Source organism: Petaurus breviceps, unplaced genomic scaffold, assembly GCF_028583685.1.
Source record: "Petaurus breviceps papuanus isolate PSGF00001 unplaced genomic scaffold, PetGlider_PUasm1.0 229, whole genome shotgun sequence".
Taxonomy (NCBI): Eukaryota; Metazoa; Chordata; class Mammalia; order Diprotodontia; family Petauridae; genus Petaurus; species Petaurus breviceps.
The window spans coordinates 4,143,396-4,159,982 of record NW_027185903.1 but is presented as its reverse complement, the minus strand read 5'-3'; the positions used below and the strand labels follow the sequence as shown (position 1 = coordinate 4,159,982).

Below are 16,587 nucleotides of genomic sequence, written 5' to 3'. Positions count from 1 at the left end.
AGCTGGTGTCTTTGCACAGTCCTCTCTCACTTAAGTCCAATTCACCTGCAAGTCTTGGCATCACCTCCCTGATGTTGTGGTCCTCTTTGAGAACAAGAACAGCCACAGGGAGCTCCAGTGAGGAACTTCTACCAATGATATTGGCATCTTCTGTGTCTCAGAGGAGGTTTTTCACCTAGAGCCCTGAAACTGGGTTAAAAAAAACTTTCAATAATTGCTTTTCAGTATAATTGGTTTCCTTTGTAATACTATGTATTTTATGAACTGAAAAACATTCTGAGAAGTGTTCCATAGGCTTTATGGGCTTTGGGCATAGATGTCCAAAGAGGTAGCTACATGAGACAAAAAAGGTTAAGAAAGGTTACCTAGAACACTGGAAGATTAAATGACTCACCCACAGTCAATAATAAGTATGTGTGGGGTGGCTAGGTGGCTGGCCCTTAAGTCAGGAGGACCTGAGTTCAAATCCTACTTCAGACACTTAACATTTACTAGCAACGTGACCTTGGGCAAGTTGATTAACCCCAATTTCCCTCCAAAAAGCCAAAAAAAAAAAAGTAATCAGTATGTGACAGAATCAAAACGGGCAATTAAGTCATTTAAAAGTACAAGTGCCCATGCTGCTGGTGCAGGTAGGCACACTCAGTTCCATTCAGTAGGCGTTTTACAAATTAGAGAATCAAGAACATTCCAACCTTATCCATAATTAAATAATCTGTTTTGAGAAGTAGTCGGGTGTAGAGGAAAGACTGCTAGAATTATGACAATAGACTGGGGTTCAAATCCTGGCCCTGATAGGGTACAGGCTCTGGGAACCCCCTTGAATCTTCCCACCAGATGAGGCATTTGCCTGAGGCCATAAACCTTTCATTATCACTAGGCCCAAATCTCATAACTTTTAACCTAGTCTAGTCCTCCATTGTCTGTCCTCTCCAGGTAGCCTTCAGCTATTTCCCACCCTTAATCCCATTCCTCAGTAGTCAAGATCCTCCTTAGACTCCTCAAGACCCTCCCCAAACCCCTCCTCTACACCACCCCTAGATCCCTCCCACAGTCTTTCTGTGTAAAAGATCTATCTTATCTTCAGGAAGGGGCTGAGATTCAATCTAGTTCAGACTCAGTCTGTGTCAAATTGTTCTGGCTCACTTGTCAATACAAGCCTTACAAATGCTCAGGCTCCTTAAGAGTCTACCCATTATAGCAAATCTTTAATAAACTTTTAACTGAGAGAAGGCTTGATTTGAATTCATTCGGTAAGACCCGGTATGTCAGTACTTTGGGGTCACGAGCACCCCTAAACTCCAAAACCTCAACAGCCCTATTAACAAGTTGTGTGACCTCAGGCAAACCAGTTATGCTCCTAGACCCCTAGTTTTCCATATATAAAATGAAGATAATCATTGAATTAATCTTCTCTATTAAGCATTAGAGTCTAGTGGGGGCTTGGGGTGGGGAACCTGAAGCTTGGAGGGCACGTCCTTGGATTCCACCTTTTGACTGAGTCCAAGTTTTACAGAACAAATTTTTTTTTTTATTAAGGGGATTTGTTCTGTGAAGTTTGAGTAGATCTCAACAACACAAAGGCTAGAGTAGTGAAATTAGTTAACCTAAAAAGTGGCATAATGAAATGTTCAAAGAATGAGGGACAAAAGCAAAGGTCTCCTTTACCTTTTCTTTCCCTCTCTTTCTTGCTACTCTAGGACCTGGCTCTTGAGTTTAAGATGGTTTTTTCCTCCTGTCCCAGGCTGGTACTATAGAGCTGAGGGCACTGGTGTGGGTACAATACTTCTACTGAGCAGGGTTATTGGGCCCAGAGTAACAACAATGTTGCAAAGCCTTGCCCAGGTTTTTAGGAGTTGCAATGGTCCCATAAGCAACGCTGGGGACTTATGCCACAGGTTTTCATAACACTAGTAATCCACAAAACTCATTATGGCATAGTGGATAGAGAGCTGACCTGGGGAGTCTTGGGAGACCTGAGTTCAAGTACTGTATTTGACACACACTGACTACATGCCCTGATCATGTCACTATGGAAGTCAGGGATCGATGATTAGCATTGGTAGAGAGAAAGGAGGTCTCTACACATGAATTTATAGTTGCAGTCAAAAATAAAAAAAACACACACAAAAAATTTAACCCATATTTTCAGGTCATGTTTTACTCTTTTTTTTGCTTTTTGGAGGGCAATTTGGGGTTAAGTGACTTGCCCAAGGTCACAACCTAGTTTTTGTGTCAAGTGTCTGAGGCCATATTTGAACTCAGGTCCTCCTGACTCCAGGCCCGTCATCTATTCACTGCCCCAAGATTCTCTTGTTAAGCCCATTTACAGATGGAGAAATAAAACAACAAACTCTAAGGAGGCAAGGCAAGATGGTAAAAACGATTTGTTGTCCTTGGATAGGAGACATCTGTGGCTTTGAGTGAATGTGACTTCAAACTTGCCATCTTAAATCAAATGGGCGTCTTTAATGATTCTAAGATTTAGTCACCTCCTCTTCTTGACTGACCCTGAACAGGGAATGTTTTCTCATTCCCCCAGGAATGCCCCTTTTTTTCCTAGGTGATTCACCTTATATCTAACTCCCCCCCCCTCCCTGTGAAAGGTATTACTTCTTTATCCTAAGCTGTAGTATTATGCTGCTGACCCGGCTGAGAACTCTAAGCCAACCTGAAAAATTGTAATAGCTACATCTGAACCCTCAGAAACACTGAAGCTGAAACCAGTGAAATGTCTTTCTTAGTGTGTTAAAAAAATTTTTTACTTAAATTTGAACCCAGTCAGATCCAGCTGGTCAGTGAGATTCTCTTTAAGCTCTCCAGGAACTCAGGCTGAGAAAATCTCCAACAATGATAGGGAATCTGAAGCCCAGGGAGGTGAAAGGACTTCTTTTTCCTTTGACTCCAAATCTATGGCTATTTTCATTATACTAACCTGCCTCTTCCATTTGCGCCTTCCTATTCTTTAGCTTAATGTTCCAGAACAAGGCTTTTCGAACTTTTTAAAGGAAACTTCCATTATTAGTAAGGAGGGAAAGCTATAGAATCTTCAGCAAGACTTCTCTTTGTAATGAATTAGATTATAGTCACACCTTGCTCAAGGTTCCCTAACCAATGTAAGTTTTCAAATAAATGAATCATAACCAAATCCTGTGGTCATCATGAAACTCCACTGTAACAGCAGTGGGTTAATCACCAGGCTATAACATTGTTCCTGTCAAAGTACTATCCCCTGTGATGTTATTTCCCCTAATATTGTGTCTTTGTAGAACCAATTAACGCTGTGGGAATGTAGAGGGGTGGAGTATGCTTCTTTATAGGATGTCTCCAAAGTCTTATTGTGGTATTAAGCTGTTTTTTAAAAAATTAAAACTGCTCTGACTTTTGCAACACTGCAAATGATAAGGAAACAAAATTTATAAGTTTGTAACCAGAGTTACACAGAATAAATAACAGTAGTAGCAGTAGTTACAAATACTAGAGAAGCAATGTGATGTGGAAATAACAAGTGATTTGGTAGACCTTAAGAAAAAGGTGAGATATTGTTGAGGCTGTGGAGACTATTTAAAGCTGGTTCCTTGCCTTTTTTTTTTTTTTTAACATATCATGTTTATTACTCGGGTCATGGCAAAACAATCTGATTTTTTCCCCCCACAAAGAAGTGTCAGCTCTTGTACTACCTATTCTCTGATTACACTTGAGGACAAATCATCACTACAAGACGAAGGTGATTGTGTAGGGCACCCAGCTGATGTAGTGGCCAGAGTGCTGGATTTAGAGTCAGGGAAAATCTGAATTCAAATCTTGCCTCAGACATTTACTAGTTGTGTGACCCCCGTGTAAGTCACTTAGCCCTTTTTTGCCTCAGTTTCTTCATCTGCAAAATAGGAATAATAATAGCACCTACCTCCTAAGGTCACCGTGAAGATCAAATGAGATAACATTTAAATTGTTTTGCAAACCTTAGAAGCACGATATAAATGTTACCTATTTTTGATGTTGTTGTTGTTTATAATATTAATTTGGAAGTAAAAGGGAAAGGAATGAGATTTAACAGTAACAACCTCACACAAATTTATGGGAAGTTCACAAAGACACTTGAAACCACTTGTAAAATAAATGTCACGCGGAATTCCAGCAAACTTCCCAGGATCCTAGCATTCCAGGGCATGAAAATCTTAGCTAACTAAGGCAAAGGTCAACAAAATACTCACGCAGTTTTGCCCTCGCTGTCATGCTTGGTGGCACAGGCACCCTTCTTGCCCAACAGGGAGGCCACCTTTTCCACATCTCCATTCTCCACAGCCTGCAACAGCCGATCATCGTTCTTATTCCACTCGTTGGTCTGGAAAGCAAGGAAAAGAAAATGGAAAAGGTGAATAGGCAAGACCACTGGTCACCCTGAGTTAGATGGATAAGTCCTTTCTTCATCTTCATATAAGCCCCCCAAAGCCCCGATAAAAAGTTTCCACAAATATATCAACTTTAAAATACCTTTCCCTTCAACATTCAGAAAAGAGAGTTGTGTCCTAAATAGAAATAGTACGCATGTGTAACCTGAACAGTCACTTCAAATGCTACATTAAAGCCACTTCTTTAAAATTGTGCCTGCCCAGTGCTCTCCAGATGTCAGTTTACATATTAGTTCAATCCTAGCCAACCTTTAGGGCCGGATCCTGGAGATAAGCCCTTGTCCTGGTGTCCAAGGTTCACCGGATGTGAACACAGCACAGAAGCAAATCCATCTAACCACCCCAGGTTACAAAAGGTTTCAGAGATATAACTGTCTCTTCTGCTTCAATCCAGTCATACTTTCTGGCCTTTGTTTACCAACCTCTTTGTGGTGATCTGTATACTAAATGATTCTAGAAGGCTGAGTCAGCAGGGTCCCACAGGCAGAAACAACTCAGAGCAGTACCCCAACTAACCCCTCCCCAAAGGCAAAATAATTCCTTTCCTAGTAAGTCACTGCAACACATTCCCACGTACAGATGGTATCTACTCCCTCCCCCCTTTCACCTCCCCCAATTTAAAGTATATTCTAGCAGAGTCACTTTTCACAAGCCAACTCACCAGAGACAATCCAAGTAAACGCTGCAGGTACGGCATGGTTGGTAGTCAACACATTCAGGTTTCAGAACCTGCAGCAAATAACCAGATGGGGGAGGGACTTAAGCCCAACAACCAACAGCATAAGAGAGGGTGGGCCAGGGCTTGATTTATACCGGGCTCCCACTTGTCTTTGTTTTAGGACACAGCTGCTGATAATGAAAACATGGGAAGTAGCTGCTGCTGCCCAAAATAGGCCAGTCCCTAAAGAAGCAAGGTCTCCAGATGTCCAAGAACTTGGCCGAGAAGAGACATACCAAATGAAATCCTTCCAATTTGGGGGGAGTTACACACTGGCTTCTGTTATATTTGAAAAATGCCAGGTTTTCCTAGATCTACACAATCTGGAAATTACACTGCAGTAAATTTCTATCCTTCCAGACACCATTCACATCTTAAAGGTTCTCAAACCTGCTGTCACAGCAAAGAATTCTGGTCAATAAAAGCCTCACTTGTTTACATCTCCATGCAATGTTACACTGCCTTCCCTGAGAATTTACCCAGATATATAATAAACGGACGAAAAAAACGTTAATAATTGTGTACCCTACATCAGGCAGTGTGATGAACACTGAAGATCCAAGTTAAAAAAAGGCTCAAGGAGCTTACATTCTAATGGGGGAAACAATTCATAAAGGGAATTGGTGGTCAAGAAAGGGAGTTATGGTCTAGAAAGTCACAAGGATGGAGAGTGGAACAAAAGGGCAGTCAATTGACATGGCCTTTCTAGAAGCAATGGCAGTGTTGACCAGAAGCCATTTCCCTCAATAGGGAAAGATCAAAGGCTATGAACAAAAATCTCTCAGAGGATCCGGACTCAGAGCCCAAGTAAATTTAACAGATTTTTTGACCTCAGAAAATCTAATAAATGAGACCTTCACTACCTCAACCCCCTTGGCATAATTTTATGAGATGAAGAAAAGGATATTGGTTATCAAGTGACTTGTCCAAGGCCAAATGAAATCTCCAAAGTTGGTGTAGTACATTGATTCTACTCCTGATATTCCCTGGGCTTAAATTGTTCTCCCTTTTTCTGCTTGAACTTAATTCTTACCTATCCTTTAAAGCTTAAATGCCACCTCTTCCATGAAGTCACTCCTGACCATCCCACCAAGCATCCTAGATGGTAACAATCTCATACCTTTGCTTTGAATGAACTTATCATATAATGTGCATCACATTTATCTGTGCCATGCAAACTCCATGAGTGTAGGGACCTACTAAGTGTTATCTAAACTTTGCTTTCCTCCCTACACACCCTGCAATCCCCAACCACTTATTACAGTATATACACATAGCAGGTAAGTAGCAAAGTCCTGTTGATGCAAAGGTCATTTAGGAGCTTTTCCTGATTTGAGAAAACCAAGCTGAACTAGATTGGGGAGATAAAAAGGAGAATAAGCAATAGAAAAAACATGGGTTACTTATACTCCTTTAGGAAATAGCCTGTGGAGCGATTTTCTTCTTTATGCCAGATTGTATAATCAATGGCAGCAGAATGCTTCCACCTGTGCAGTGGGTAGCAACATTTTCAGGCTATCGCCAGCTAAATACTTTATAAGCGGCTCTTGAAAGTGCTTGAGACAGCCTAATCTGAGTAATTCATGCAAGGTGAACACACCAATTACTTGCTATGCATAGCTGAAGACTGCAAAAAGAAGGCATCGCTTGGTTTCCTTGTGAACCCTACTCAGCTGGTGTGCGGAGGCCCAGTGCTGGGCCAGGTTTCTTGTTTCTGCACATGAAGCAGCTAAAAGTTTAGGAGCTTCTAGGAAGAATTCCTTTTGAATAGAGCCACTGACCATCTCAGATCAAAGCTACCTATCCTATCCATTTATCAACAAACAGGACATCATCTCATCTCACCTAAATGATCACTAAGGCCTCCTTCCAGTCAGCAGCACAGCAAGTATTGTGGGTTGCAGCACCAGAAGGTATTAATGGAAAAGGAAGCCTCATATTTCCTCTTTTTATTGATGAGTAACAACAATATGTTGCATTTCACACTTGCCCTAGACTAAATTTCATTGTAAATTTGTCTAATAAAGAAAAATTGATCTCAAGATATCATTTTAAATCAGTTAATTCCTACTGACTTTGCCTCAAAAGGAAAAATATCCAGTGTATTTCAGGATTTTCCTGACCTGAGATAGTGTGAGGAAACCAAAATGGCAGATGAACTACAGAAAACACAAGGGTTACACTCATTTAGGAAACTGCTTGTGGAGTCAATCTTTCATTCAGTAAGCATTTATTTTACTTACACCCTTTTAGAAGTAGTCTGCAGAGAGATTCTAGTCATTCTTCTATTCATTAATAATTTATTTAAACACTAACTATGTTGCTGGCACATAGGTATGAACAAAGGATACAAAATGAAATTGTTCCTGCTCTCAAGACATTTTGGGTGGGTTAGGGTTGGGTAGAGACACAATATGTACACATATAAATACAAAACACACACAAAGTAATTTTTAGGGAAAAGGAGAAAATACTACCATTTAGGGAAATCAGGAAAGTCCTTGTGTATCATTAAGGCCTAATATCTTCATTTAAAAGTAGAATCTGACACACTGGGGAACAGAAATTAATTTTCCTAAAATCAGTAATACAGGGAGAGCTTTAGAAAGTTCAACTTGCATAGCAAATAGCAAGAAACAGCAAATGGATACTTGCTAGTAAAGAAATGAACTCATTTTCATTTTGGAAAATATGATCCATGAAAAATGGAAAGAAGTCAATTCCCTTACTAGCAAGTGAGTATCCATTCACTATTTTTTTTTTTTTGCTTTTTGCAAGAATTCCTTAAAATAACAACTCTCTTTATATAACTTTACAATTTACAAAACCTAAAGCCAAATACAAATCCTTTCCCTTTTCTTTGAACTTTTGCCAGAATCTAGCTTCTCAAGACAAAGGTGGAAAAGCCAGGTCACCTATGAAATATACTGGTGCAGGGGCGGCCAGGTAGCACAGCGAGTAAGAACACCAGCCCCAGTGTCGGGATGACCCACCCAGAAACACCTTGAGCAAGTTACTTAACCCCAATTGCTTAAAAAAGAAATATACTGGTGCACATATATATGTATGTATATGTATATATATATATGCATCTTCACGTGCTCACACATACGATCAATTCAACTGACATGTGGAATTGAGTAGGGGCAGCAGAAGCAGAGAGGAAGCAAGAAGTAGAGAGGAAGGAAAGACAGCTCTCTCTATTCTGGGAAATGTCTGGATACCACTTGTGTGGTAGCTGGGAGAGAATAGGGGAGAATCAACAAAGGAAGGAGGAAAAATGCAAGCTAGGAAGGGAAGTACTGTAAGGTATGAGGCAAAGAAGGAAACAGTGAAGGTGTTTCAATAGCTAAGTTTCACTTGGGGAATTCCCACAGAGATTAAAATGGGTACCAAAATAAAAATCTTCTATAAAGAGAAATCAAGGTACAGAGTTTCAAGTGTGATAGATTAGCAAGGCCAGAAGTTGCCAATAAAAGACATCCAAGACAAACCGTGGGATGGAGAGCACTAGTAATAAGTCTAATGTAGGAAACCTGATTATGAACAGCTGACTTTCCAAGATGTGGTACTGTTACCCAGACAGCCACTGTTAGGTCTAAGGGTAAGCTGATGCTTACATAGCACTATTCTCTGGTTATGGGCCAGGGAGCTGTTTATACTAATAATAAGCTTCGGAATTCACAACTGGCCATTTCATATCCCTTTCAAAACCACAGTTTTGAGAGTACCACCTCCTTCATTCCCTGATCTAGACCACTGAGATTTTCCTACCTTTTCCCTTCTTGTCAGTCAATATACATTTACCAAGACCTACTGGATGTCAGACATGATACTAAGCACAAGAAATATAAATATGAAAAAAGAAAGTCAGTCCCTGCCTTTAAGGAGCTTACATTCTAATGAAGAAAGTCAACACACAAAAGGAAATTGAAAGCAGGTTGGTGTGGGGAATTCCCGAAAGGTACCTGGTACCAGAGGCATGGTGGAGACAGAAGTTCAGAGGAATGTAGCTGAATGGGAAAGGAAGAGCTAGCTGGTCTGATGGAAGTTCTGGGAATTCATGAACTCTGCCCTCTAATCCAGGGACAAGGAGTACTAACGAGATGGCACACCAAAGCTGAAGTGATCTTCAAGTATGAAGAGAATCCTGCGGAATGATGGATAAGTCCAAAGAAGCACAGCTCAGTAGGGAATAGACAGTACTTGTATGTAATGTCTATCTAAGGAGAAGAAAAATGAATTCCACTGTCCTCTACTGAATGAGGCTAAAGAGATGTTTGAATAAATACTGTCAACATCACTGCACTTTGGAATCAGACCATGAATCTGGTCCCCTGGTAGAGTGGTCCTTCCTTAAGTGAAATCAGTCATAAATGCCCAAAGGGACTTTGTTACTAACTCATCTTGTTCAATCTTCTACCATAAGGCAGGGTGATACCAAAACTATCTAGTTCAGAAGAATATTTAAATTGAAGATTGCTACAACATTTCAGAATTATCCACTTCCCTGTCTGTAGACCATGCACCTTACCAAAATCCTCACTTGCTGTTCAGGAGGACAAATTCTCTGCCCCATCATGCCTAGTTTCACTAGTGTCCATTTATGTAGACTGGGTTCAACAAACTCAAACTTGACAAACATTTCTGAAATTCTTACTATGTGCCAGGCCCTATGCTAGGTACTGAGGATTCAAAGACAAAAATTAAAAAAAAAAATCATTACCTTTACAGAGCTTGCATTCTACTAGAAACAGATCTGGGAAAATGGTTTGGAGTCAAAGGACCCCAGATTATAACCCTGGTTTTGCTACTTATTCATTTGACAACTATGCACATGCTGTTGCCAATACTTAGATGCTTCCTTCTCCTTTCCTTATCCACCTACCGAAAGCCTGCCCACACATACTTCAAGAACCAGCACAAAGTACCCCCAGCTCCTCAAAGTCTTGTCTCATGGTCTCAGCACACACTAAAATCTCTTTATTCTCACAAATACCACAGCATTAGCTATCTATACCACATAACCTTGCATTTGTTTGCACATAGTCCTATACAGCTCTCCAATTTTTTCACAGGTACTCATTCTGTCTTCTCAACTAGTCTATGGGCAATTAGAATACAGGGGCTGGGATTTATTGATCCCCAGTATGATCTTGGGTCCCCTCTCTCCTTACCCTGTAAACTCTCTGGTCCTCATCTATAAAATGACAGTGTTAAAGTAAGCTTCTTCTAACTCCCACATTCAAAACCATCATGGAAGCCTCCAATACAGGACCAAAGATTAAGGGCCAGAAGGTTATCTCATCCAAATCACTCATTCTACAGATGAGCAAACAAAGATGCAGAAGATTGATTTTCCCAAGATCACAGAGTGACAAAACTTCAGGTCCTCTAATCCTAAATTCATTGTTCTTTTGTATTTAACTGGTCACTTTCTGAACAAACAAGTATTTAATGAGCATATTCCCTCTGGCACTAAGATCAAAGAAGGTACTGAGAGCTATATAAATGTTCTAAGTGATACAGTGGATAGAGAGTTGGGCCTGAAGTCAGGAAGACCTGAATTCAAATCTTGCTTCAGATGACACTAGCTGTGTGACCCTAGACAAGTCACTTAATTTTGTCTCAGTTTCCTCATCTGTAAAATGAGCTGGAGAAGGAAATGGCAAACCAGTTCATTAATATTTGTCAAGAAAACCACAAATGGGGTCACAAAGAGCAGGACATGACTGAAATGGACAACAATAGCATAATTGTGCCAGAAAAAATGTTCTTTGCCCACAAAGGGTTTACAGTCTATCCTGTCTTTAGGTTCTCATGGCAGAAAGGCAAGTATCTTTTCCCCTACCTTCTATTCTACGTATTCTGACTGATAAAAGAGGCAGTATATAGTATGGTCAAGTAGAAAGGGACTTGGGACTGATATTTAAGAAGCCCGAATCCTAATCTTAGCTCTGCCTCCACAGACTGTTTCACCTTTGCCACACTGCCTTCCCTCTTGGTCTCTTTTTCCTCAGCTGTAAAAAAAGGAAATTGGACTGAATGACCTCTCAGACCCCTTGTAACACTAGCATTTTAGGACTTTGATTTCCAGTGACTGGGAATTCTTTGAACATAGCTGGAAGCTTACAATCTATGATTGGAAATCCATTATCCTTTAAGAAGAAGATAACACCCGGAACCAAAATTTCTATTATTCAATTTTCTGTCCTACTACCTAACTCATGATAAGTCACTGGTAAAAAACCATTTTACAAGCACTTAAAGGGTCTCAAGAGAAACAAACCTTTAAAATAAGCACAACTCCTTTCCAGGGAACTGTTTAAGAGCATGCTATTTTAGCTAAACACATTAGATTGCATTTGCAAATTTAGGAAGCCATATGCTACGTTCCAGAACCATGTGTAATGCCTTAGCTATGAAGAGGAAAGCAACATGTGAGCCCCAAACGCCTTGCCCTGCAATCTGGTCGCAGAGCACTCTGGACAAGAGACTAAAAATGAGGCTTTCCATAGCTCCTCCAGGGCTTCCCATTAGCACTAATATTTTTTATAGCTCTAGCTATTAATTATGTTAGCAACTGAGAAATACTCTAATTCCTCTTTGATGCTAGTTACCTCAATATATCTTTAACCACACCCCTTTTTGTTCTCCTTAGCTTCCTTCCCTAGATCTCAATTTACTCTGAATTTTAGCACTTACTATCATTATTCTTGCCATAATGTAATCATTTCTCTTACCTGTCCTTATTTCCATTGTCAGTACATGACAGACACTCGTTGTCTTAATGGTTTCCCTATTGAAGACTGCACCCTCTCAAGAGACATGTCTTCCCAACATCTGGGGTAACAGACAAAATAAAAACCTTTATAATGATCACAGGACACTGAGACTGTACACAGGTAGCCCTTCAAACAGCCAGAGAGCCCTAATGACCTTCTGTGGCCAAGTTTTGATCACTTAGGCACAGAAAAACAAGCTTTATCCTTTCCTCCTCTTGGAAACAAATTTATAAATGTCTGTGTTATGAAACACAGACATTTATAACCTAACCTGTCAGACTGGACAGAATATACTGATGAGCTATGGGAAGAAGTTATTTTGACTTCCTTTATGAAAGATGCTGAAGCTTTCATATTTCATTGCAGTGGCTCAGTTCTAATTCCAGCTCAAAGAATAAGGAAGGTACTACTAGACACTCTTACTCTCAAGAAAGAACTCCTTCCCTGTTCCCTGACACTCTGCTACTTCTTCCTAAGTGATAATCAGCAAGGTTGGCATAAAAGACCCATTCAGTCCAAAGTGATAAGGAAGAAAACTTAAATGTAAAGAAATGGGCACTTACTAGTTGTGTGACCTTGGGCAAGTCATTTAACCCCAACTGCCCTGCCTCCCCCCGCCCCCAAAAAAAGAAAGAAATGGGAAAACAAGAAAGTGACCTTTTGAACCAGAATGAATGATATATCAAAATCTATTGTACTTTGGGGGCATCTACTGTGAGGGGCATTGGAGAAGACAGATACAAAAAGGAGAGGGTTCAATCCCTGACCTCAAACAGTTTATAATGTACTTGGAAAAACACATGATACACAAGATGGCCAACAGTACAAAACAGCACAGATTTAGATACAAAATGAATATTAGAGACACTAAATATAAGGGGATCCAGAGGAGAAAGAGATTTATATGTGGGGTAAAAATGAATAAATAAAGGTGGCTACCAGGAATCTCAGAGTTAAGAACCCTGACCTTTTATGGTGCATGGGTCATGGAGCCCTTTGGAAGAGTGGTGAAGCATACAGACTCCTTCTAAGAACAGTATTTGTGTTGCTTACATTCAAAATGGAAAGAAATACTAAATTTCAGCAAGGTACTACAGCAAATAAAGATACACACATACATATTCCTCTTTAAGTTCATGGAATTCTGTTTCACTCTTTGGAATTAAAGCTCCCTGAAGCCAGAGATGATGGCATTTTTGTCTGTTTTCCCAATGCCTAGTAGTGTCCAGAACCCAGGAAGCATTTAGTTTATGCTTGCTGATTATCACAGTAGTCCAGGCAGAACTGGTGTGGTAGCACAAGCATGGAATCCATCCTGCCAGGGAGGCAGAGACTGGTGGATCACTTGAGCTCAGTAGTTCTAAGAGGTAGTGAGCTAATAAGCCCATTGTATATTACTGCAAAAGTTCAACACCAATAAGGTGAACCTTTCCTCCCTCCAATAGTGTGTGTATGTGTGTGTGTGTGTGTGCGCGTGTGTCTGTGTGTGTGTGTGTGTGTGTGTGTGTGTGTGTGTTAACCAGGCTGCCTAAGGAGGGGTGAACTTGTCCAAGTTGGAAAAACAGAGCAGGTCAAGTTTCCCGTGATAATCAGAAGCAGAATTCACCCCATGAGTAGAGCCACTCACCTGCAAGCCAGGGGACAAAACAACAAACCACCGCCACAAAAGGAGGCCAAGCAAAAGGTAATGAAGATCTCAACTAGAGAAGATGACTGATGAAAGAGAAGAGAGGCAGAACTGCGGTATCTATGGAGGTGGAACTGACAGGACTTGGCAAGGCAGGAGAAGCTGAGAGAATGGGAAGGGGAAGGGTCAATGATGACTTGAGGTTATAAACTAGGATGACTAGGAATTGTTGGTATCATCACTACAAACAGGGAATTTGGAAGGAGAGGTGGATTTAGGGGGAAGTTCTATTTGGGGTTTGTTTAAAGTCAAGTTCAGACGCAAATATTTTTTTTTAAAGCAAAGGATAAAAGTTTTGTTTATGACCAGATTTGGTTACTACTTAGGCTCATTCTTGATAATTTCCTCTAAAGTGACAGTCTCACATTCCACCCACACATTATCACAAAGAGATTACCCAAACATGCCTTGTTATAATGTCCTAGCTATTCACTCTACATAATGCCCTCCTTGTTCACACAGAAGCCAGGCAGGTGTTTCTGATGGGTAAATAAACCTCTACACCAGCTTCCCTTCCCCTCTTAATATTCTAGACTATGCCTACCAGTTGCTACTGATAGAATTCAGGTTGATCTAGTCAAACCTTCCATTCTGTGTTATGTACACAGGATGGGAGAACAAGGAACCCAACCCAGAATTCAGTATACCAAAGCCCAGCTGTCCTTTTCTACCTTCTTGCTCTGAGAGGCACTGCTGATTAAGTAACGAAGTTAAACCTTTATTAAAGGAAATTAATTGGGTGTTTCCAAAAGCACTTCATCTAAGTCCCTACTAATGCACAAGGGCATTTGACATGAGGTGGAAAGCAGTCTGTTCTTAGTGCTAAGTAAATATAAGATAGAGAATACCCGTCTCAGAGGAGAAAAGGCTCAAAGCAAAAACAAAGAAAACTTCCAACATAGCAAATCTGACAGAGGTGGGTTCTTAGATTTGGAGTCAAAGAAGGAAGACCAGTGGATAAAGCACCAGGCCTGAGGTCCTCTGGAAGACTCATCTTCATGAGTTCAAGTCCAGCCTCAGACTCTTCCTGATCCTGGGGAAGTCACTTAACCATTTGCCTTAGTTCCTCATCTGTAATACGAGCTGGAGAAGGAAATGGCAAAACACTCCAGTATCTTTACCAAGAAAATCCCAAATGGGCCATGAAGAGGTGGACATGACTGAAATGACCAAACAACAACAATGAAGACCTGGTTCAAATCCCACCCTTCCACTTATTACCTGTGTGACTCTGGAAAAGTTATTAAACCTCTCCAAGCCTCATCTGTAAAATGGTTGGGGGCAAGGGGGAGGAGGAGGGATATTAGATGATGCTTTCCAGCTCTAATTCTAATTCTATGATTCTAGCTCAGGTGGAAGACAATATTATAGAGTGGAAAAAGTTGTGGGTCTTGGGATCAAAAGACCTAAGAGGGTCTGCCCCATCTTCTTAGTATTGATAGTCCTAAGACTCAAGTGAGACAAAACTATGGTATGTAAGGTGCTGTGTAACAATAACAAGTACAATCAGTCAATCAGTAAGTAAGGATTTATTAAACACCTACTATGCACCAAGCATGGTGCAAAGTGGGGGGGATACAAAGAAATAGAAATAATAGTCCCAGGCCCCAAGGAGTTTACAATTTTTTTTTTTTAAAGCAATTGGGGTTAAGTAACTTGCTCAAGTTTACACAGCCAGTTATTTCTGGGTGTGGTGCTGAGTATCTGAGCCTGGATTTGATCCAGGTCATCCCGACACTGGAGCTGGTGCTCTTACTCGCTGAGCCGCCTGGCCGCCCCTAAGCAATTGGGGTTAAGTAACTTGCTCAAGGTTACACGGCCAGGTGTTTCTGGGTGGGTGCTAAGTGTCTGAGCCCAGGATTTGATCTCCAGGTCGTCCCAACACTGGAGCCGGTGCTCTTACTCGATGTGCTACCTGGCCGCCCCAGGAGTTTGCAATTTAATGGAGGAAAACAACACAAAAAGGAAGCTGATGGGAGTGGGAGGAGGAAGAAACTACTTATCATGCCGCCAAGAAGGAGAAATCTAAAGAGATGCCTGGCTTGGGTATCCTTCAACAGGGATTGGCAAAGGAGCTTTAAGCTCTTAAATCACACCCAATACAATATATGAACACTTGGATTTACACAAAAGAAAGGCAGGAGAAGGGTAATATAGCTAGGTGATGCACTGGGCTGGAATCAGGAAGCTTCATCTTCCTGAGTTCAAATCCAGCCTCAGACACTTACTTACTAGCTGTGTGACCCTGGGCAAGTCACTTAACCCTGCTGGCCTCAGTTTTCTCATCTGCAAAATGAGCTGGAGAAGGAAATAGCAAGCTACTCCAGTATCTCTGCCCAGAAAACCCCAAATGGGGTCATGAAGAGTCAGACATGACTGAAAAAACAACTAAACAACAAGAATGATAAACTTTAAAAAAGGAATTCAGCATTTGCTTTTTCTGAATAGCTCACTAGCCTAGTATATTCAAAGCCAGGCTTGGTTAATGAAATTGAGCTACCAAGTGAAAGACCTGGTGCATAAAAATGAGGTACACTTGAGACTTAAGCATGTTATATCTGAAACATGGATTTACTGGCCAAGTTCTCATCACAAACAGATAAAACGTTCTGAGACATGTCTGCCTATAATTCAAGCACATGACAAAAGTATTCTAGGCATGCATTTGAGCATAACATCCAGTCCCAATTCTTACATTTTTCTCAGATTCACAGTGGTATAGTATAGATTTCATATGGAGTAGGTGGCTGGGTTCAGTTAAAAATAATTCTGTTTCTTGCACAAATTCTACCTAAATAGAAAATAAGGCCAACTAAATGTTCAGAGAGTATGGCAGAATTTCAAGGACAGAGGCCTCAGGGGAATAAAGCAGCCTCAGTGACTTGCTGGGACTCCAGGGTTGGAGGCAGGCCCCTCAGAGATCAACTAATCCAACCTCTCTCATTTTATAGAGAATGAAACTGCTTCTCAACATGGAAGTGTGAC

The 16,587-nt window shown here is 40.8% G+C and overlaps 1 protein-coding gene across 8 annotated transcripts in view; it reads right to left on the bottom strand.

The window, feature by feature from the left end:
- Positions 1 to 16,587, bottom strand: part of RAI14 (retinoic acid induced 14) — a 183,390-nt gene that overhangs the window by 69,399 nt on the left and 97,404 nt on the right. For 7 of the 8 annotated variants that reach the window (XM_069096109.1, XM_069096104.1, XM_069096110.1 and 4 more), the window contains exon 3: positions 4,215 to 4,345. In XM_069096109.1, coding sequence (XP_068952210.1) covers positions 4,215 to 4,345 — 131 coding nt within the window. Of the gene's footprint in view, positions 1 to 4,214; positions 4,346 to 5,073; positions 5,216 to 16,587 lie in introns of those variants that run through there. The other variant, XM_069096108.1, reaches the window with a different exon arrangement.